Source organism: Phycodurus eques, chromosome 22 (genome assembly GCF_024500275.1).
Source record: "Phycodurus eques isolate BA_2022a chromosome 22, UOR_Pequ_1.1, whole genome shotgun sequence".
Taxonomy (NCBI): domain Eukaryota; kingdom Metazoa; phylum Chordata; class Actinopteri; order Syngnathiformes; family Syngnathidae; genus Phycodurus; species Phycodurus eques.
The window spans coordinates 6489892-6512536 of NC_084546.1; the positions used below are offsets into that span (position 1 = coordinate 6489892).

The 22645-nt window shown below is 40.1% G+C and overlaps 2 protein-coding genes across 3 annotated transcripts; both read right to left on the minus strand.

The window, feature by feature from the left end:
- Nucleotides 1-2174: 2174 nt before the first annotated feature.
- LOC133397255 (ATP-binding cassette sub-family G member 4-like) lies at nt 2175-9688 on the minus strand. Its single transcript, XM_061667907.1, has 15 exons — nt 9457-9688; nt 7617-7846; nt 6694-6811; nt 6498-6630; nt 6373-6423; nt 6128-6273; nt 5142-5265; nt 4487-4601; nt 4277-4413; nt 4028-4126; nt 3784-3952; nt 3603-3703; nt 2907-3065; nt 2721-2839; nt 2175-2600 (listed from the first exon to the last, which is right to left on the minus strand). The coding sequence occupies exons 1-15, from the start codon at nt 9486-9488 to the stop codon at nt 2375-2377; spliced, it is 1959 nt and encodes a 652-aa protein (XP_061523891.1). The 5' UTR covers nt 9489-9688; the 3' UTR covers nt 2175-2374.
- Nucleotides 9689-10975: 1287 nt separating this feature from the next.
- Nucleotides 10976-21239, minus strand: adm2a (adrenomedullin 2a). Of its 2 annotated transcripts, XM_061668158.1 has the most exons (3): nt 21136-21239; nt 20718-21025; nt 10976-14757 (listed from the first exon to the last, which is right to left on the minus strand). In XM_061668158.1, exons 2-3 carry the CDS (start codon nt 20795-20797, stop codon nt 14367-14369), a joined length of 471 nt encoding a protein of 156 aa, XP_061524142.1. In that variant the 5' UTR covers nt 20798-21025; nt 21136-21239; the 3' UTR covers nt 10976-14366. The 2 variants fall into 2 exon arrangements, with proteins under 2 accessions (XP_061524142.1, XP_061524143.1); XM_061668159.1 differs by having other exon boundaries at nt 20718-21239.
- Between the last annotated feature and the right edge of the window lie 1406 nt (nt 21240-22645).

The following is a 22645-nucleotide window of genomic DNA, read 5'->3' on the forward strand; positions in this document are numbered from 1 at the left end:
TAGTCTTTTTAATAGTTTACTGCACTCCAATGAAGAAAATGATGCAATTTTGTTTTGAAGTAGTGCACATACCCTCTGTTGACCACTGAGAATAACTATTTTAGGTTCAGAAGAGGAAGCTCTCTCTTGACCGTAGAAAGACTGCACTATTAGAAATACAAGAGAAATACAAGAGAGGCCCGAGGGTGACTTAACGCTGTGTCGTGTGTGTGTGTAGTGCAGTTACAAAAGAGGATCCCATCTCCACCCCTCTTGGAACTGACGATTGTTTATTCATCTTTCTGCGCTGACTTTGACCGCATCTTTGGACTGTTGGACAGACGCCATGGTGATGTCAAGTTCAGGTTGGTATGAAGTTGTCTGATACACGTGGAACTGGTGTACATGTTGGTAGAAACAATTGATTCGTGAAATTGTGTGTGGAAAATGGGAGTGTGTTGGCCCAGTATTACACTGATCAGGAGAAATGCTGAGTGGAGTAATCTATGTCAAAATTAGAACAACCTTCATTTCAACCAGTATTTCGACCAGCTTTCACTATTTCTGTACTAAACTCAATGACCCAGTAGCTCATCTGTGTGCCATTTCAGCATCCAGCGCTGTATGTAAAATTAGCGAATGTTTAGACATGAAAGCCAAGTTGTACTGAAAACGTTTGGGTGATATTTAGATTTTGGTTTCACTGGCCTAAAGTGGAAAAAATGGGTGTCACTGTAGTGGATGCCAGTTTTCCAATCCAGTGAGAGAAATGGGTTGCGGCTTTATGCAAGAGGCCTGAGAGTCTGCACGTATGCAACCCGGCAAAATGTGGGTGTGGTCACATTTATCTTTTGTGCTCCCGAGTGTGCGTTGAGCAGATTTCGATTCGTGCACAGAGTAAACCCCCAGGCACCGAGTGTTTCCAAATCACAAGTGTTCAAACCACAGAGGAGCTCCTGCAGAAGGGTGGGCATATTTTTCATGTCACCTTCATAACACAACTACAAAGCGCGTGTTTATTGAAAGGTGGACACCCTGGACTGGTCACCAGCCAGTCGTAGGGATCAATATAATCCTATTACTATTTAAGATTTCAAAATACTGTGTATTTTATTTTTATTACTTTTACGTACAGTATATTTTGTATGTATATTTGACTGGATATGATTTTTGACTTGACCTTGACAATTGTGAAATATGCCTATAAATAATTTGAACTGAAATTCCATTTAATGTTTTATATATAATCTTATATTTTATATATATTATACAGGCGGCACGGTGGAGGCCTGGTTAGTGTTTCAGCCTCAACAGTTGTGAGGACCCGGGTTCAATCCCCGGTCCCGCCTGTGTGGATTTTTTCCTTTTTCATGCTGACCCAACGCCAAATCCACTATTCGCAGAACGTCACGTGACCAAACCTGGAAAGCGGGACAGCTGACTTCCATCAATATTGTAATCTAAAAAGGTCATTGCTCGTCACAGCCCACTTTTCCATTCACCCAAACCTGGAGGAAGTGCTTAGACAAATTTGGCCAAATGCGTTGCGCATATACCAGATTGGCAACCTTCGCTTTACCCCACCATTATAAGTTCTCAAAGTCCATTTTGTTTTCAAGTTATTTGCTTATTCCATTCGCTCAGCAAATAGCTTAACATGCTAATACTCAACAGATAGACCCAAAGCAAAATTGGCTGTATTTTTGTCCACCCACCAAAGTCATTAAGTTTCTTATTAATCTAGCTATTAGCTTTGAGAATGTTTTAACATTCTAATGTGGAAATGCTACTGCGCTGTCAATGGTAATAATGTGGCGTGTAGAACCTAAATTAGCAACCTTACCTGTGTGGTTTAGTTTGGTAGTGTCTATGCGACGTCTTTTAAAATATATTTAAAAAAACAAAATCCCATAGATGTGTCCGACTGAAAAAATTCTCTTATGGAAGACTACTGTCCTTACCCTTCCGTCATACTAGGTTGTCAATTACAACCTATTATGTATATAAGCTGGTACAAATACATTACAAGAACTTACATTAGTCTTGTTCAAGAATGTTTGACGTTTTTACACTGCATGTCACTTTTGAAACCGTTGACTGACATGTTTTGCACAGCCGCGTGAACAAATACACATCATGTTCAACCTTTTGATAAAAGGGTCTTTGGGTAAGACGTAAGAATCAAGACATGAAAATACTGAAGGAAAATATTGCTCTATACTTGTTTTGCAATTACAAATACATAACTGTCCAGTCAACAAAGGTTTTATGATGGTAACATTCTATTACACCAAATATAATTGATTTCAATGGGGAATTCAAACCGAAATTAAGTTCGACCAGCGATGGTTGTCTTAACATCCCAGTGAACACACAACGCAGCATTTACTTGAGCTCAACGATCCATGCTCACTTTGTAGCGCAGAACAAGATAAGTGGCCACCCTGATGACCATGAAGAAAATTCCCAGGACGATAAAATCCACGTACAGCTTTGCGTCCGCCACGTCCAGCATGACCAGGACTTGCTTTGGGTCCTGGAAGGTGCACGGCATTTGCGCACATTCCAGATCCGTGCGGTCCATCCCGTAGATGGAGAGGATCACTCCCTCGAAGCCATACCTGAAATCAAAAAGTGTCATTTTGTCTGCATAGTGGGGTAAATACAGACTATTGAAAACGGAATGAATTTTAATGTTACAATAAAATATTGTACATAAAACAGAATAAAGTTGGATGTACCTGACATAGGAGACGTAAGAGGTCCACTTCAGGTAATAAGGGATAGTGCTGAAATTCACGAAGAATCCAGAGAAGAGGATGATCGGTATGGCTGTGATCGGCCCAACGAAGGTGGCAACCTGCGGGGTATTATTACGATGCCATTGTAAAGGGGGAAACCTCATTTGCGATTCAAGATAAGCTTACCTGCGGTGACGGGGATGCCGCCCCTATGAGCAGCCCCAGGGACTGTGCAACAAGGGCGATGGACATGGACAAGGAGATGAAGAGCAGAAAGCGAATAATCTCTGGAGGCTGGGCAGTCATCCAGTATACTATACTACAGTACAGCATTGGACAGATCATCTGGAAAAGAGATTGTGCAAACTCACTGTTGGGATTGGGAGTGTTTTTCCCATCCCACCACTATCACGTCACAATTATAGAAACCATCAATTATATAGCAAAACGCATCATAACTGCGTGCAACTGTGCCATGTATCTATCATCTGGAGCAGTTCCACATCACTATTTTTTTTCTAAATACAGTAACTGTTTGAAGTGTTGAAAACATAAAATTCAGTACTGAATTGCTGATATTGCATGTAAGTCTTTTTCACTTTCAAACGTGGACCGGATTTTTGGGGCGGGGCTAAAACGAGGTCAGACGACGCAAGCAAGCCCGTGGCCTGAGTTGTCTTGTTATTTGGGCTACGGTCTCTCTGCCGTGTCTCCCCATGCCTGGCGCGTAGCGAGGCTGCGGCGAATCGGACGGCTCGTCGCCCCGCGCCAGCGGGTAGCGTAGCCGCCCTCGAGCCGGCACACCAGCGTTGGGGCCCGTGCAACTAGTGCCACATTTTCCATCGCATGACGACATTGAAAAAGACTATCATGAAAGTTTACCTGGAATGGTATATCTGCACATGTTTTAGCCAAATAGTAGGCATGTAGGCTGTACCAGGAGTTCAAGTGCTCCCTTATAAACACGGACATTTCCAGAGGAACTGTGGGAGCAAAGCCGAATGATAGAAATTAGTCATTTCCACCTCAAACAATAAGCAGCACAGCCCGCATATTCTCTTACAGGTGAGAACGGTGGGCATCAAAGCGGCGAACATGAGGAACAGCATGGAGAAGAAGAGGAACCCAGTGTTGTTGAATGCACTAAGCGCGTCGTTCCCGATGTTGAGATAAAGCAGGCCGATGAGGACTCCGATCAGGATATGGGAGACCACTCTCAGATGGGTCAGCATCTTTGCAATACACGTGAAAAAAGTTCATACCAAAAATCCCGTTGCAACATTTTCTTCCGTAAATATTTTATTTACCGCGTCTCTGCATATGGCCGTCAAGTTTCTTTTGAAGAGGATGTAGAACTGTTTAAATGTACTGGTGGCAAAGTATTGTATCTCAAAGACTGACTGCTCCTATTGAAAGATGAGAATACAGCAATTCAATTTGCATATTCAGCAAACCCCCGTTCATTGCGAGGGCTATGTTCCAGACTCAACTGCAAAAATCCACTGAACGGTGAATACTCTTAATACAATGTGAATACATCATAATGGACCACTCACAGAGTGGTACGCGTTGGCGGAAGAATCCTCATCTTCCCCCGTCTTCTTCCTGCTCTCCTCGCAGCACTGGCTGCCATGAGCGGCCTGAAACAACACGGCCTGCATGTCCCCATGTGCTCCTGTCGCCACCTCAATGACTGGAGGGATAAAGCGGGTTTGGAACCGTCACTAAAGCCAGACGCGGAATTTAAGGTCTCGTTCGGTACTCACTGAAATCGGCCGGATTGTGATACTTCGGGCAATGGAGGTTGAGGTTGTTCAGGTGAGGGATGAGGTGGGGGACTGTACCCCTATATATGCATTGTCCTTGACTGAGGATGTACAGCTTGTGGGAAAAGAACAGGGTTAATCACCAACTTTCCTCCAAAAGGGGTACAATGTAACTAATTTTACCCTACCACTACCATTGAGTACCCTCTTAGTAGTGGTACGGTCTGTTGGTTATCATGGTCATCACGTAACGTATGATGGGGGTATGGGGAGGGGGGTGAAGTCAATACAATGTAGTTATTAGCTGTCCCAATGCAGAACCGTGACAAGAGTTTCACACCCAAGACTCGATGCCCACAGCCCTTTGGAGTTGAAATCAATTGTCGCTGTCATAAAATGCAGCCGAATAAATGCCGGGTCCACCTTTACACTTCACATTAAGACCAGGTTAATTAATTGGCAAGATGTGAGAATCTGTCACTGTTTTGAGGCCGTAATAACCCTGGTGATATCCGAGACCAGTCATTAGTCACGAAACAACTGCTGCCCCCACACTTTTGATCTTGACTGATCTCCAGAGTCCCTTACATTAGACCAAGACTACAAATCTCAAATTCTACAAAACCAATCTGCTTGCATGGGTAATGGAATTTACCTTGTCAAACATCTGAAAGAGGTTGCCACTGGGCTGATGAATGGTGCAGATGATTGTCCGGCCTCCATTAGCCAGACACTTCAGGAGAGAGATAACTTGGACGGATGTTGCACTGTCTAAACCACTGAGATGTGGGGTGGGGGGGGTATGAAATCAGGACTGTTAAAATTTTACATACTGTTCATTTCCCATGCTTGCGGGTCAAGAATATCCTTTTAATAGTTGTCTATTAGATCTCTGCAAAATGTATTATGATTATTATTATTATTATAAAATTCCTTCTTAAATTTTCAAAGGAATAGTATTTTAGAAGTGTATTACACCCTTCATTTTTGAATAAGGCTACTCAAGGTAATTTCACCCAATTTTCGTCTGTCTACACGTAGAATAAAACTGATGGACGCGGACAGTTGGTAAATAATTTATAAATCAAGACTGTGTAAAAAAGTGTTAGTTTTAATCTGCAGTTACATTCATCCTCAATTTAATAAGGTGCTCTGAAAGGCACTTTAAATAATGATCGATGAGTAGTTATGTTTAAAAATGTTTTCCGATGCTATGTTTGAATCCAAATTGTTTTATTGTTCCCACCTTCTGTAATAGTGGGTCACGACCTAGCAACCACAGGAAAATGTGGTTCCCAGGGTGACAGCTGTTGAGGGCCACTGGACTAAAACATTGCTGTATTCTTGTTCAAAAGTAAGTTATTGGTCTTCTGCCTTCCTACCTTCTGACTTTCGTTAGTCAGACGAACGCCATCATTTTCATTCTCAAGACATTTTTACCCCCTTGAATATAGTTATCACAGTCCCCCCAAAATACAATAATTTATGGCATGTACAGTTTCACGGTTTCAAAATTCCCACCATTTCCACCTTCATTTAACACACACGGCTAGACCTAAAATTCACTTCAGTAGACATGGGCCATATATGACCTGGAATGTTTAATTTGGGGTTGAGATTACGCAAAGTGTGATGTCATACCTGATGGGCTCATCGAAAAACATGATGGGAGGATTGTTGACCAGCTCGAGGGCAATGGCCAATCTTTTAGACTGCCCCCCCGAGAGATTGTTGGTACGCGTTTTAGCGCAGCTCATAAGGCCTAAAGCGGTCAGGACCTCGGTCACCTGTGAAACAACAATTATTAGCCCTCAATATCAACTGGCACTAAATCTAAAAATGTGTAACAGCTGGGGGGGGGGGGGGGGGGGGGGGGGGGTGCTTACAATCTTCTTTTTCACCGCCATGGTTTCATTGAGTTTCAGATTGGCAGCCACCTAAAGCCCAAAGAAGTTAACAGGTCATCACGGAAAACCTGAATTATTTTTTTCATATTAATGAATATGTTTACCATCATGGCCTCCTTTGTCGAGAGGTGAGGCATCAAGATATCGCTCTGCATGATGTAGCAAGACATCTTCTGGAATTTTGTCAAGTCCCTCGGGCGACCATTCACCAGGATTTTGCCCCTCATGCCTGACTTCCTGTTGTCCAGATTATTGTAGCAAAACTGAATTTTTCTGGGATTTTGTGTACTCTGGTTTTACCTATATCCGGCCAGGACGTTCATCATGGTGGACTTCCCAGCTCCAGAGGGTCCCATGATGGCGGTGAGATCTTTGCTGTTAAATTGTCCGTATAGACTACTCAGGAGCGTTTTGAAACCTGATGAAGAGGAATAAGCATCATTATCTGGTTATGATGAACATATTTACATACTTTTTCCCTTTTATAAAAAGATTCTTTCGTACACGGTTAAGTATGTCATGCAACTTCTGTTTAATATGATGAACATCTGGTGCTTCTGATCCTGCTCTGAATTGTCTGGTGATAATGGACATTCTCAGTGTATTTTGATGAACATTCAGTGGTTATTCTGATGAAAATCTTCAGTTTTGGGGTAATTCTCAAATTGATCTGAATTCTCTGGCAATGATGACGACATTCTCTCATTCTCTGGTTATTATGGACAGTTTTAGGCTAATCTGTCTAAATTGTTTCAAATTTTTTTCTGGTGATAGTAAAGGTCAATCTCTGGTTATGATGATGAACACCCTCATTATTATTATGGGGCAGTTTTGGGGGTAACATTTAAATTGATTTGAATTCTCTGGTGATTATGATGAACATTCATTCTCTGATTATAACGGACAGTTAAGGGGATTGCTTCTCAGATTTTTAGGTTCTGATCATGATGGATATTTTCTGGTTATTACAATGGACAGTTTGGGGGAATTATTTTATAGATCTGATTTGTCTAGTGATTATGATAGCCATTCTCTCGTTCTTATGATGGACTTTTCAGGTTATTGTGACGCACAATTTTTGGAAAGGTAATTCTAAAATTCCCTTGAATTTTCTGGATATTCTGATTATTATTCTACGGTTATTCATTAATTCTAAAATTGGTCTGAATTCTCGTCATTATGATAGACATCCTTTCTCTAAAATGCTAGTGATGTTCCATCACCTGTCTTCCTACAAACGGTCCCCTCCTGGATGATGTAAGACAGGTCGTTGAACTCCAGGTTGACAGCAGCCTGGCGTGGGAGTTGGGTGAGGCGTTGGGTGTCGGTGTTGTCCACTTTCTTCAGGTTGGAGAAGGAGAACAGATTGGTCCTGGGAGGCCTGTTGTCCGTTGCTTTGGCTTCCTCTATTTGGACGCTGGCGGCGCCCTGATTCTGCACCTTATGGGACATGCTGGAACAGGCGGGGGCACAAATGACACCAACAGGCTCATAATACACTCTTGTCACATGCAGTATATGTAAAACATCCATTTTATTTGGGACCACTTAAGACCTATGAACCACACAATGCCATTTATAATACTAACGACTATCAAAATAGTTTGTGACCCCATTAACCATTTTCCATTATGACCTTCACCATCCATTTTCCAATGCAATCACAATGGCTCAGTGATTTACGACCCCAGGATGCATTTTACAATGCTCATGTTGCAATATTTAATTGTTTATGACACCATCCATCCATTTTCCATGCAACTTGTCCTCATCAAGGCTGCGGTTGAGCTGGAGCATTTTCAAGCTGCATTGACCGTTCGTCAGCCAATCCGCTGAGTTTATGCCCTCCCACCATACATTTTGGATAATGTCAGAATGAATTATGAACCTAATATACATTCTACATCACAACTACATTTTGCAATTCTAACATCAGAATGGTGTACAACCCTACCATTCATTTTTACAATACGGCAAATGTCACCATCAAAACTGTTCGTGACCCCACCTTCCACTTTCGATTGCTCTATAGTGACATGTCCAATATGGTCAAGTGCCTTACATTAGCTGGGATGGGCTTTCAAAATCATGATGGTGCAATGGTGATCGCTGGAAGATCATAGCACTAAAGGCATCTCATGATTTCTTTTGTCTTTTAAGAGTTGTTTGTTATTCCTCTCGTCACTGGTCTCCTATGTATTGCATCGTTACTTTATTCCATCCATCCCCTTTTCAATACTGCTTGTCCTCATTGGGGTCTATTCCAGGTTGACTTTTGGGACAAGACTGGTCGCCAGACAATCACACGGCGCATATAGACAAACCGCTCACTTTCACAACTGCGGACCCATTCAGAGTTTTCAATTCAATGAGAATAACATGCATCTTTGAGTAAGTCGGAACACAATCGGATTTGAACCCGTAACCTCACGAATGCGAAGCAGTCCTGTCAACCACAAGAGCGCATCTTTCTCAGGGTATTAAACTATCGCAACTGAACAGTTCTGGTTGTCTAAAGACGTTTTGCCTCATCTGAGCATGCTTCATCGGTTCATGCGAGTTAGCCTAAATCATTTTTTGGGGTAGGCCTACTCAGGGTTGTTGCATGTAACTGATGAAGCCTGCTCGGACGAGAGGCGAAACTTCTTCTAAGACAAACAGAACAGTCCATGCCCTGAGAAGGAAATGACCTAGAGATGAATGAGATCATTCTCAGGCACTATTCTAATGATTAATCCTCAAACCAAAACATTCCTTTGGGACGATATCTTGTCCGGTCTTGCCTTGTCTCGTCTTGCATTACCAGCAAATACCTTCCCCCCCCCCCCCCCCCCCCCCCTTTCCGTTTATTCCAAAAACACAATTTACTCATTAAATATGTAATCAAAACATCACAAAAATACAGTTGAGGATTATTTTTAATGAACATGGTCAGTAACCGGTAGTGTGGATTATGGTGCCTAACATCAGGCACAAATGACCACCAGGAACTCCCGTATGATTGATGATCTCAATAACAAAAATATACACATTTTGGCATCAAAACAACGCCCGTATACATACTTGCTTTGCCGTGTGTTGAATAAAGCAGTCATAACTGCCCTTTGTCCTTCCTTCCTCCTCTGGATGGAAGAGTCCCCAGTCAACGGGGGAACCTGAATGCAACACCGCAGCAACAATCCGGCTCGTTCAGAAAATGTTGAATAAACCCCTCAAAAAAACCTGTGCGTGCGTGTGTGTCGGTCTCTTGCAAACTTGCCACACCTTGGTCGCGCGACGAGACGTATTTGTCTTTGCGCAATGGTGCGCAAGCACCTTTGATAATTATGACGATTGTCATACCGATTGTTGCAAGGTTGCATCTTTGTTGCGTGTCGGAGATTACGATCGAACATCCTATCCCTTTGATGAGGAAAAGACGTCCGATTGGTGATAATAAGCTCAAGTGTTTTGCTGTTCCCTTTCGAAACCTCACCGTTTTTTTCAAAGTTAGAAACACGTAGGTACATACGTCAAAACAATATTTTAATTACAGTGCAATGCAAAAAAAACAAAACAGAAAGGCCACCACTCATTTTGCTGCTTTAATGGTTTTCCTGCTTTAATGACTTTAAAGCTAGTGGACTTTTCGTAATGTGTAATGTGGAGCAGCAATAAACAGCTTGACGCAAGCAACTTTTTGGAAGAATAGTTCACTATCTGTCAAACTGCTGCTTTGTGTACAATTTCTGCCACCTGAGCACATCAAGACAAAAACAACAACAACAACAAATCGTGTCTCAAAAACTGAAGTCGCCGCGGTGACTGACAGTGGAGCGACCACTGTACATTGCGAAAGAAGATGGGTGGAAGTTGTCTGACATCGTCACGAAAAGCAGTCATTTGTGAAATATCCTGAGCAATTGTGAGTTGGCCTCTGATTTTAGCAAAGCGTTGTGAGTGAGTTGACCGTATAAACTCCATCCACGGACGATGGGGTTTGGCTTCGGTCGGGTGCGGGTCACCAAGCTGACTTGGGGCGAAAGGCTCGGTACACCCTAGACTGGTCGCCAACCAAATGCAGGTCTGAGAGTCGTCAACTGCTCCCAGCGGAAGCGGAATCTAACCCTGGCGCTGTAAACGCGTTGCAGTCGATACCTGTACTGCTTCTGTTGTTGACTAAAGCCGCTGTCACTCATTAACTCCTCCAAGTCGTGCAACGTTTGCCGACCTTGGCTGCAGTCAGCTGATGTCTTCTGATGTGATGTTGTAGTGACTTTCACCCCATTAAGAAATCAGTCACTTGGGGGCCTGTTATTGACCCACGTAGTAGTCAAGGGCACAGTCAAAAAGAACATGTCATGTGTGACTATACTTTATAAGCAGAGGGGAAAAAAGGGTATATCTTTAGAACTTATTTGTTACTTGGTGTGCCTTCTATGGATTATTGGTCAAGTGCGGCAAAAGTAATTGTAGAGCGCAGGAAATTGAAGAATTCTCTCAAATTCACACTTTGTAGTTGATGATAAACATTAACATTTTGGGAGTACACGGATGTGGAGGGGGCCCCATCGTACCTACAAATCATACTCTGTACACTCTATGCAGTAGAGCTTAGCGCTTTATTTTACATAGTGGAGAACATGGACATTTTTCCATTTCTACCATTGGGTCACATTTTCAAAGAGGAAAAAAAGATGACGCAAACAAATAAGTCTTTGGCGACATACACGTATTAACACATAAATATAACTTAAATACATACATTTTGAATTAAATAGCTCCTCTGAAGGCATATATTTACACACGGCATTCACAGTCGACCCGACACCACGTGGAGTGCACTGGCACGTTTAAACATTTCAAATGTGACATTTGCAAAAAGGAACTACTTTTGTGATAAGGCATTCACAATCCAGATGCTTTTCTGTGTGTGTTTGCGGTAGACAGTCCTGTGAATGGGGACGGTACTGGCGGCCATACTCTTGACGCGACGCAGTCTTCGACGTCACAAAAGCAACAACAACAATATCCTCAAACAATGATCCGAGGCGCTCATCAAACAAATGATAAGAGAGAACACAAACGCGCTGCAAAACAACTTCCAGAGATTCACCAAAGGGTTGTCGGTGTGCTAAAAGCCTTTTTAATAACAAATCTATTTCACAAGACATCGATTAGCTCGATTACACCAGACAGAGTGGCGTGTTTCACCTTCGCAAGTCTTTGAACAGATTAGATTTAAGACTAGTGAACCGGTGCGTATTACCCTGTGTCCTCATGATCGCAAAGACAACCTTGGGAAATACATCCAGATGAAACAGTTTGGGAGTAATGGGGCCATACGAAAAAAAAAAAAGGGGGGGGGGGGGTAAAGAATGGCAATAAAATTATAATCTTACGAGATGAAACCATTTTTTTTTCTAACCCTTCCCGTAAAATTCAGACTTTCTAATGTTACAAGTCGAGTTAAAACTTTGTAATCGTGTTTTGATATTCAAGTTGTAACATTGCGAGAATAAACTTCTGAATGAACTCGGTCAATCGAGTCGAAATTGACAAACGCAGCCTTTTTTTAGATGAACAAAAAGTTATGCTTTCTAATTTCTACAAATAAAGTTACAATTGTGTCATGATGTTATAATATTAAAATTGTCATGTTATAAAATTGAAGGCGTATTTTTGGGTGATATCATGCTGAAAAAAACCCAATAGAATTCTGATAATAATGTCATATTACCAGAATAAAACCACATTGTTACATCATGTTAATTAAGTAATTTGGGCTAAATTGAAGTTAGAAATAAATATTATTTTTTACAATTAAATACCAAAATTCCTACTTGCACAAATGCATCGGTTTGAATCCATCAACACTCATAACAATCTGACTTTTTGTCTGTAACATGTTTACTTGTAACGTGAGCATTTGAACAAAATAACTTTCCTGTCTTGATAGTCTGACTCTTTTTCAATTTAATATGACTCATTTTTCTTTCTCACCGTGGCCATAACGCTCCTCTGCAGGGCAAAGGAGAAAATAAAGAATATGAAAGATCACCAAGATTGCATTCAGTAAATCTCTCCGTTTGTCAAGTATTGCCAGGTAATTTGTGAAACATTCTATTTAAATATGAACCTTATGTGAAAGTTTGTGGCAGCCGCATTCTCTGCTCGTATTTATTTTGATGCGTGTGGAGACTGGGGAATGCCCCCCACCCCATTCCCGCTGTTGCTGCATATGACTGCGAAGATTAAGGTCAGCTTTAATAAACTGCCGTCAACCCCAAAGTCCTGACTTGCGGGGAGAACTTATGAATCACCTGAAAGGGCCTAATATTTCCACACCGTGAGCACAGATCCACATCTCCACTCGTCAACGACATTACTATTGACATTTTGTCTAGAATACACTTTCAATACACTTTTCTTGACTCGGGGGTTAACTGTGGGCCATATTGAGACCTGTGTCATACATTTATTCACAAGCATTTTGGTTTTGCTTTGTTTTGATTTATCTGAGAGTAGTTAAGACTGGAATGATCCAGGCAATCGTAATCGGGTTATTGCTTTCTCTTTGAATATTGCAGTCTTTGTAAACGTTGCAATTCAAACTAAGCTCCCTTTTCCACAGAACAGTGGATAAGGTTTGCCACGGTAGAAAGCATTCCATATTGGTTATCGTTATTATTGAATCCAGAATTTGGTTTTACTTAATTCCATTTTATTTATTTTTTGTATTTAATTAGATTTGTTTTTTACATTTAATTAGATTTTTTTTCTATTTCATTCAATTGTTTATATTTACTGTAATTTGTCCCCATTCATTTTTTTTCCATGTTCGCGCACTATAGTTTCTTCTGTTGTTAAGCATTCGTCCACCGTCTTCCAATGCTCATTACCGCCATCTAGGTCACTGGCGTGGCATAACATCCACTGTAACTTCAATTTCTAACATCAAGAAAAGACGTTTCAGAATTTAATCGATATCCTTGATATCGAGCTTAGTATGACAATTCAGCAAATTATTAGAACAACTGTGTCTTATTAGTCATGTTTTTTTCCAGTACTGGTGCCATTTTTGGCCGACTTGTACAAAGTTAAACCTCCCTCGTAAAGTACTGTGCTGCACTAGTAACACAATTAGGCCCAACTAGTGGGCCTGTGTCACGCACTAGTATCTTACTGGACCCTACTAGAAGCACTAAAATGCCCACTAGTAGTTTCTCCTCACTTTAAACATGTAGTTGTCCTACGAGTATGCAAAATCTTCCGACTAGGCAGTTTAAAGAGCGTACTAGTACATGGACCTCAACCTTTATGGAAAGCCGTTTGAGCATTTATTCGATATCCCTACACAGTAGTTTACGAGTAAGTTTTAATTGTGTACTAGTAGGCCAAAACACGGTCATTCTACTAGTGTCCTGAATTGACCTACTAGTGAGGACAAAGAGCATATTAGGAGATAGGTATCGAGGAAATCAAATCAATGCTCAAAGGGTTTTCCATAAAACACAGTTTCCATCTTTTTTCAGTTTTAATTTGATCCGACATCCACATTCTTAGGAAGAGCGTTTCCTGGATCAACCAACCCCAATCTGGCCTTGGCCGTAGTCTACTGAATGCTCTTGGTTATATCTTAAAACATGTCCAAATGTGATTTAACTCTGGCACCAAGTGCAACGTGACGGCTGAATCAAGAATTCGGGGTGTTGGATCAGCGAGGCACAGGATGGAGTTGAAGACAAGCCTTTGTCCTTACATTAACAGGATTAACAAATCCGACTGAGGTTGCTTAGGTTGTCCGTCTATGCAAAAAGGCCAACATTCTCGGGGTGGTGGGTCACTCAAACTGTGAGGTGCTAAATTGAATAATTGGCCCGAAAAGTAAAGAGGCACAGTAGTGATCCAGGTGACATGTAGTGTAATACCCGACTAATACATTAGAGAGATAAATAAAGAATTTTTTGGGGAGGTGAGGGTGGGGGGGTCGTTCATCCGTAGCTGTGGGGGCTCCTGGGATTAATAGGGGACGAGTCTTCTCTCCCACTCTGGCCGATAAGCTGATAAAGCCTGTGACTGAGGTTCTGTACTTGGCAGGTTCCCAGCACGCAACCCACTCGCATCAGCTGGGCATGATGAGGGTAGTTGTGGGGCCCTCGGGAGCCGGGGTGGGCGTGGCGACGGGTCCTCGGCGGTCTCCCATTGACTCCCGGACGCTCGGCGGGTTTCGCCCACGCCAGTCTGGGGTTGCTTCTCCTCGCCTTAGACGGCAGAAGGTGTCTGAGACGCCCTTTCACGGATGGACTGGCGGCATCGGTTTGCGGCCCAGGAACCAACGATGGATCCTCTTCGAAGTCAGTTAGCTTGTTGAGATAGTCCAAGCTGAGGAGAGAAGACACAATAGGTTAGAGGAGGGTTAAAAGGGTGATATTTTATAGCACCAAAAGTTAAAAAGGGTTAAACTCCTACACTTTTCCCACTGGCCCTGATTGGGCAAAAAAAAAAGCAGGTAAACAAACATGTGTTTATGTATTGGAAATATTTTTTTAATATTTACATTTTTAGTTTTTTTCTTGTCCAATATTAGTTAATTACAAACTATTAAGTTTACATTGAACACAAAAATACCAAGAAAACCAACAACAAAAACTAATTCCAAATGAGTCGAACTGGCAACAAAACAAAAATAATCACGGCCAATATTGTTTTGGTTTTTTGTGTTTTTGTACACCATCTAATGGTTTTAATGAGGATGTTTGTCAGTCATTCTGAGTTCTTCCAATGAAATACATTTTCAGAGAGTTCTTGAAAAAGCATTACTGGAATATTTTTTTCCAGGACATATAACATGCCTAAGCTCTGCGGGTTTCGGTGAAAGCGCATCAGGCTAATGAACCTGTTCTAATGTTCTACATTGCGGCGTACAAGCTGACATCCAGTTCGGCAAACAAAGTCTGGCCATCTGTTCACTGTTTGACAAACACACTGGAAGCTTTTCACTTTTTTACTGTCTATGTTTATGCAGCACAGTGGGACAAGTAGATCCAGCAGTGCACAGTTGCCTGGCAGCCAATGGATGACGAGGGGAAAAAAAATAAATAAAAAAAAAATATATATATATATAAATAGGGAGGAATCCTAAAAAAAAAAAAAAGCAGTGTGTTCTCAGAGGAGGCAACCGCATTTGATCATATTATAAAGCAGACAAGAATTCCACTTGGGACGACGTGAGACACAACACGTGTCTCCTGCTGCTCTGTGGTTTCCTCGCTGAAACGTGAAGCTTTCCTGGGGTTTATTTTAGCCACTTGTAGCAGCGGTGGCACGGTGAATAAATAATTGTGGCATCTTGAGCGCGATATTTCCAGGACGGAGCCGGTGAGCCACGGCCACATCACCGCATGCGACACTTACTGTACATTTCAACTGGAAAATGGGTTTATTTTACACCCTTGTATAGTGGATCATTTGGAATTATTGTCTAATAATTCTGAGCAAGATAAAAAATAGATTAAAATACATGAAATCATCGTAACATCATCAATCAATAGAAACTAAAGATATAAAAAACATTATGGAATCATAAAATTACAGCTATTTACTTTAATAATGGCCATCCTGTAGTCAATGCCATGCCCGTAGTCATGGTCATCTATTTAACAGTCCTTTTTTTTTATATTACGGGTCATATTGACCCTCTCATAGCCTATAACCCTCCTTTTATATTTTTAACTTTTTAACTTTTAATTGCCCGTTATATTGGGATCAAATTGACCCATTTTTGCTGTTCAACACTCCTGTTGTAATGCGGGTCAAATCGACCCATTGTGAACTTTTAATCCTCCAACTACAGTATATTGCAGGTCAAATTGACCCATTTGTACAATTTAACCCTCCTGTTATATTGTGGGTCAAGTTGACCCAATATTACCATTTGGCCCTCCTGTTATACTGCATTTTGGGTCAAATAGACCCATTTGTAATGATGAAGCCTCTTGTTTTATTGGAGGACTAAGTGACCCTTTTTAATGTAACTACAAAAAAGGCACATAATTCATAAACATTAAACAATAAAAAAAATGAAAGAAAAATGCAATACAATGTTTTTATTGTAAATTAAATGATTCAAAAATATTTAAAATTATACATTGAAAAAATATATTTAGAGTAATGTGCATAATTCCTACAATGCGGACAGAAAATGCACTTAATACAATAATAAAATGAAAGAAAATGTATTTATTTAAAAATAAATTCAAGACAACAATTACAATTATATATATATATATATATATATATATATATATATACACACACACACAATGAGGGGGGAAATAAACAGGCAAAGTGAGATAATGAAAAAAGTGAATCCTACAAGGCTCCCTTAAACTTAATCAAACAATTGTCCAACTGTATATCATAGTGCAGTAGATGCAGTACTTGATTCCAAGGATCTGAATATTAACAAAGCTCAGTCCTAATGGCTGGGAAATGTGTCGCATAAATTTGTAATCCCAGACCAACAGGAAAACAGCGGCGTGCTTGTTGTCAGCACCGAGTACCATTAATAAGGGAAAGGTTATTTCTTTTTGAAACAGCAGCCGAGTAAGCAGGATTTCATAACAGGTAGTGCGAGATTTATTTTCTACAAGCCAGACTGCTGTGAATGTATACATTTACTGCATGTACACTCATTGGCAAAACTGTTAGATTTGTTGTTTATTTACTCAATTCCAGAAAGCACCGGGCATCTATTGGGGGTAAGGTGTTTTGTATTTCATAGTAGTAACAAGGTCAACCGCAACACGTGGCTTAACCACTTACCATAATAAAGGTAATTACAGCACCTTGTAATATTCCTGACAGAAAAACAGGAGGTGTTTATTTGAGGTGAGGCGTTTATTTGAGTGACTACTGTATTACAGCTTTGAAGTTTTTGAACAAAAGTAATGCCTTTGTTTTATTAATTTCTTTGTTAGTTAGCATGCTACTTCCTGGTTCAGAGGGGACACTGACCAGATGATGATAATCAAGGAAATAAAAAGTGTGTATATTTAAGGTGTAGCGTTTATTTGGGTGTCTTTTACATCATAGCTTGCGGTTTCAGGTAATGTGTTAACTCGACCTCCACTAAGGCCAATTGGCTAAAGTATTATTATTAAATGAAGTTAAAAAAAGATGACTATTTGAGGTGCGGCGTTTATGTATTTATGTGTCTATTAGAGAGTAGCCTGCTGTTTGAGAAAATGGGGTAAGTGTACAGTATGTTGTGCAGGCTCATCTGTTTGTTAGGAAGCAGGCTACTTCCAGTTACCTGGAAAATAACGAAAAGATGGGCTTTGCTATTATGATGATGAAGTAAAAAAAGGAGGGGCCTATTTGAGGTGAGGTGTGGTGTTTATTTATTCAAGTGTTTGTCGTGCAGCCTCTTCTGTTTGGTGGCAGCAGGCTACTTCTGGGTGCCTGTTACAGTGTAGTCTGCTTCTTGAGGAATTCCGGCAAGTCAACCTCCACCAAGGCAAGGGTGATTATGTTATTGTTTTTTTTTCCTCCATGCAATGTTGTTGTTTTTTTGGGGGGGGGCGTTGGGGGGGGGTTTGTTTTGTTAGTTAATGCTGCTAACTGTATCTTTGCTTTCTGTATTGAGCGGAAATCAGCTCTTTTAGGACCTTTGGAAAGTGAGGGGGGATTTAGGTCTCAGCCATTAATCCACATTGGAATTCTCCCACCTGTTTTGTTGCAGTTTTTTCCCCCGCCTCGACTTTAAACCCGCATCCAATTTGATGGACCCCCGCAGAGCCATGCATACATCCCCTGAGTAGAACATGCTACAAATCTGAGATTCCCCAAACGGTAATGTTCTCGGTTTTCCTTGATGAAATCTCAACCGGTCAGAACACAAATAAAACCGAAAGAGACGAAAGGCACGTGCCGAGTAGATTGCGACACAATTTCAACAAACCAGTCTATGTCATTCATTTAATCTGTTCCTCGGGTAAATATTTCGTCAAGGGTATCCCATCAGTGCCTGGGAACCTTGAAAATATTGAAATGAACTGCATTCTGTCCCAAAAAAAGATGTTTGGGCATTATTGGTTGAGGGAAAAGGCTGCAGATAAACGTTTACATGTCTTCTTGTTTTGAAGCCATTGGCTGCCTCCAACTTCTGGAATTTGAACTGTGAAGCCTGATTTTCAGTTCTTCACAAAAGTCATATTTAACTTTAGCAGCTCAATACACTTTTTCTCTTCCATGTTATATAACGCCAAGTTGCTATTTCTCCTAATGCGCCTTGGGGTGGTTTTTCCCAAAGATTTTTTATTTATTTTTTTTTTTTTTTATGTCGTGTCCTTATCAGGACAAAGGTACAACGTGGACTTAAGAAGCACAGACGTCCAAGCTCAGGTATGCTCATCATCTGTGCGGAGAGTAAAAAAAAAAAAAAAAAAAAAAAAAAAAAAAAAAAGAAAGAAAGAAAGAAAGAAAAAAAAAGATGAGGCCGTCCCTTGTCATTATCAGTCAGTGTTTAAACAGAACAGAATGTGCTCTGTGGGACAATGTGTGTTATCCTAATGAAAGCCAGACACGGGGCATTTATGAGAGGTGGAGGAGCGACTGTAATTGAATGTGAAGTCTTCATAAAAATAGTGGCGAACCCCACCTCGGTGAGTGCAACTCTGTTGACGTGGGGCATAGTTGAGCCTGCGTGGAACTGCACAGAAAACTCTTTGAGCACAAGGCCAAAAACGTTTACAGACTCACACTACGATTTATTAAACATTTGACATGTATTAAAAGACGCGAACATCGCAGTCATCTGCGACAAAGCACATTATACATGATTATGATTTGAATTCTAGATTTTTAGGCAATTTTTGTGCCTTTTTTACGGGATCCCGTGCAAATGTGGTGGAAATACAGACAGTTCTCAGGACTGTTTAGAACTCCGCCGTCAACACCATTGCAAAAAATGACACATGCATCACTTGGACTGTTTTGAAAGTGAATTCTATATATTTTTTTGTGCAATCTTTCTGCCATTTTTTTATTTTTATTTTTTTTCCAATTTTGTGAGAACCTGTGCAAATGTGGTGGAAACACAAGACAGTTCTCAGGTTAGTTCACTGTCCCATTAAAAAAACTGAAACAAAAGAATGACATTTTAAATTTTTTTATTTTTTTTAATGAATTTTGGAACACTTAAGGAAATTCCATCACATTTCAGGGACAAAAAAAATGACATTTGGGGTATTTTTTTTTTTTATTGCTGTAAAATATCAAACTGGTGGAATTTGAACATTCACTCAGACAAACTCGAGCCAATCTCAAATTCTCCACTAGAGGGCAATCACACACATCAACATTCTTTCCAGCATCATCACACAAGTGTCGCAGGCTTCATTCACTGTGCGTGTGTGTTTCTTCGGGATGGAAAAGTACAAATACAGGTGTCACCCGGTATATGTTACTAGCACAATAATCCTCTGCCGGTATGTTCCCATTTAGAAAAACTGGTTTCCTTGCTTTTTGTTTTTTTTTTCCTCTATGGGATCGTGGGAGGTAAAATTCCACTCACTAAAACACAATCAAAAAGCATTAAACTCCATGATCACCTTATGAGGTGATCCCAACTGACTTTGGGCCACACCCCAGACTGGTCGCCATCTTGAGCCTGGGAGGCGAGTCTCTTTACATGAAGACGACCTAGTGTATGGTTTTATTTTGATATTACTATTATTATAATGCTGCCCGAAACAAATTTCAACCCTATATATAAAAAAATAAAAATGTCAACCCTATATATATATATATAGGGTTGAAATTTGTATGGGGCAGCATTATATGTATATATATATATATATATATATATATATATATATATATATATATATATATGTATAACAATTTTATTCAGTAATAAAAATGTTCCCAATCATGCTTTTGAATTCAGTCAGTGACCTTTTTGTACTGACTTTAGTAGACAAAAAGTCTTTTTACTTGACCTTGCAGTCCCTGCTATCTATAAGTACATTATCTGCTCGACAGCACAAAAGAACTCGATAAAACACAGTTCCACTTTGCCTAACTTGAGCCGCACCACTTCAAATGTTGGAGAGAAAAAAAAAACATTCCAAGAAGACATATCCAATCATAGAATATTTGGTTCTGAATTATAAGAAGTGGAAAATAAAGCCAGAGCTCTCAATGATGCCAAATTGACAATTAGAGGCTCGACGCGGTAATACACAGCATGTGATGCAGTCTTAAAATGTTTAACCCGGAAGTCTTAAATGGCGTTTTTCCACCAATGAGAAGCCAGGGGGCACGTAACGTCTTCTTACCTGAAGAGCTCCTCCGCCAACAGCGACTGGAAGCACACCAGGCTGACGCAATAGACCGTAAGCGGCAGAAGGGATCGCATCTCTGGGCCAAGGTTGCCGCTGCACCCGCTCTGGTGACGGAGGTGGGGTGGGGGGTGACACCGCACCGGTTCAGTGACGTTTTAATCCCAAACAAACAAAAAAGGAAAAAGTGGGATAAAGTGCTATAGAAAAGCAACAACAGTAAAAAAAAAAAAAAAAAAAAAAAAATCCCCCAAAAAGTTGATGACTGGTTGGACTTTCCAGGCTTGGTAGGTAAAAGTGCAAAACTATGAGGGGAAGAAAAAGATGATGAGTCAATGGCAAAAAATAAAAAATAAAGTCCCTAAATTGAGTGAAATGGAAGCTCCTGTTAAAAACAACCCATTCAAATTCTTACCTTGTCTCAGGTGTTGCTGCTGTTGTATCCAAGTGGTCAAGATCAAGTTCTCTGAGCGCCTTTTGGTGACATTGCGGGTTTAAATAGGGAGTGGGCGGGGTTTCAAACCATGACAGGACTACACGCCTCCATCTATATTCAGTGGTGTATATCCTATAGGCTACTGTATCCTTGTTACTACTTTTTGTAGTAATATTGGATCATTTTAAATATTTATACTATGGTCTGCAACAGATTGACTTCATACTGGTGAATTAGCATCTTATTTAAAACGGCTGGGAATGTATTTTATTTTTAAAAAAATGCAATTTATTTTTATTTTCAAATGTGTTCACCCTTATCATATTTTGGATTGATTTTATTATGAAATAAATAATACAACATTAAAATAAATATTAAATATAATTTTTTTAGATAGAGATTTACTGACAAGTATCTGACATGGATATTGTTTTAGGTTTTTTTGGTTAATTTTTAAAATTATGTTTTCATAATATTCTTTACTTTTGGGGATGATTTTGTGCTACCTATATTATGGTCTAAACATTATTACATTTATGTTATTGTTTTTCTATGTTGTAAACACTTTGATTAGATTTAAATTGTATTTTGAAAATTTCATTATTAAATAAATGATGATAAAAATAACATTATATGTACCTTTTAGTGGATTTTTTTTTTTACATTTAGAGATTCAAAGTTGTTGTTTTTCTATACATTTGCTGAACAGTGTTTTACTTGAATAGTGTTTTGCTCTTTTAGTCCCTTTTTATTTGCATTATAAATATACAATAGCATATTCTTTTGTTATGAATCTATGTATTAAATAAGTTGTATGACATTTGAGTTGTATAGACATGCAGTCAAAGTCAAACAGTATCACTTGACTATTGCTTCGGTCTCCTTGTTGATTTTTATTTTATGAGGAAGGTGTATATTTATTCTATTTTTATCCGACTAAAGATACAGATACAGAGCAATATTTTACTCGTGTTACTGTACTATGTCTTCCCATAATCATAATACGTGCTGGTGGTCTGGAAAGATTTGAAGCTGATTCAGAAGCTGAAATAACATTGTAATAAAATAGTTGTATTATTCATCCAGACAGGGACCATGTTCACAGTTGTGTTATAGTCGTAATTGGGGGCTTAGGGAAATCGTTGCTAAGAATGCTATCTAGGCAGACCTTGCACTTTCTTGATAAAATCCCCCAATTTAGCCCACATTTCTTTTCAACTATGTACTCCACATGAATCCCCACCCTTATTTCTTATCGTTTACTGCAAGTCAAGTGGTCCAGACATACCTACATTCCCACCACGTAGCATCACTGATATACTGCAGGACATTTTTATTTCAACAGTATCAGCAACAAACGTAAACTCCAAGCACTCCTCCGTTTGGTTGGGAGGACATTTTCTGACCGTGCATTTTTGTATACAGTAATGACGGACTATGTGACCGAATCCACTTGCCAAGTAAGGGTTTTTAGTCAAAGCATTGCCAG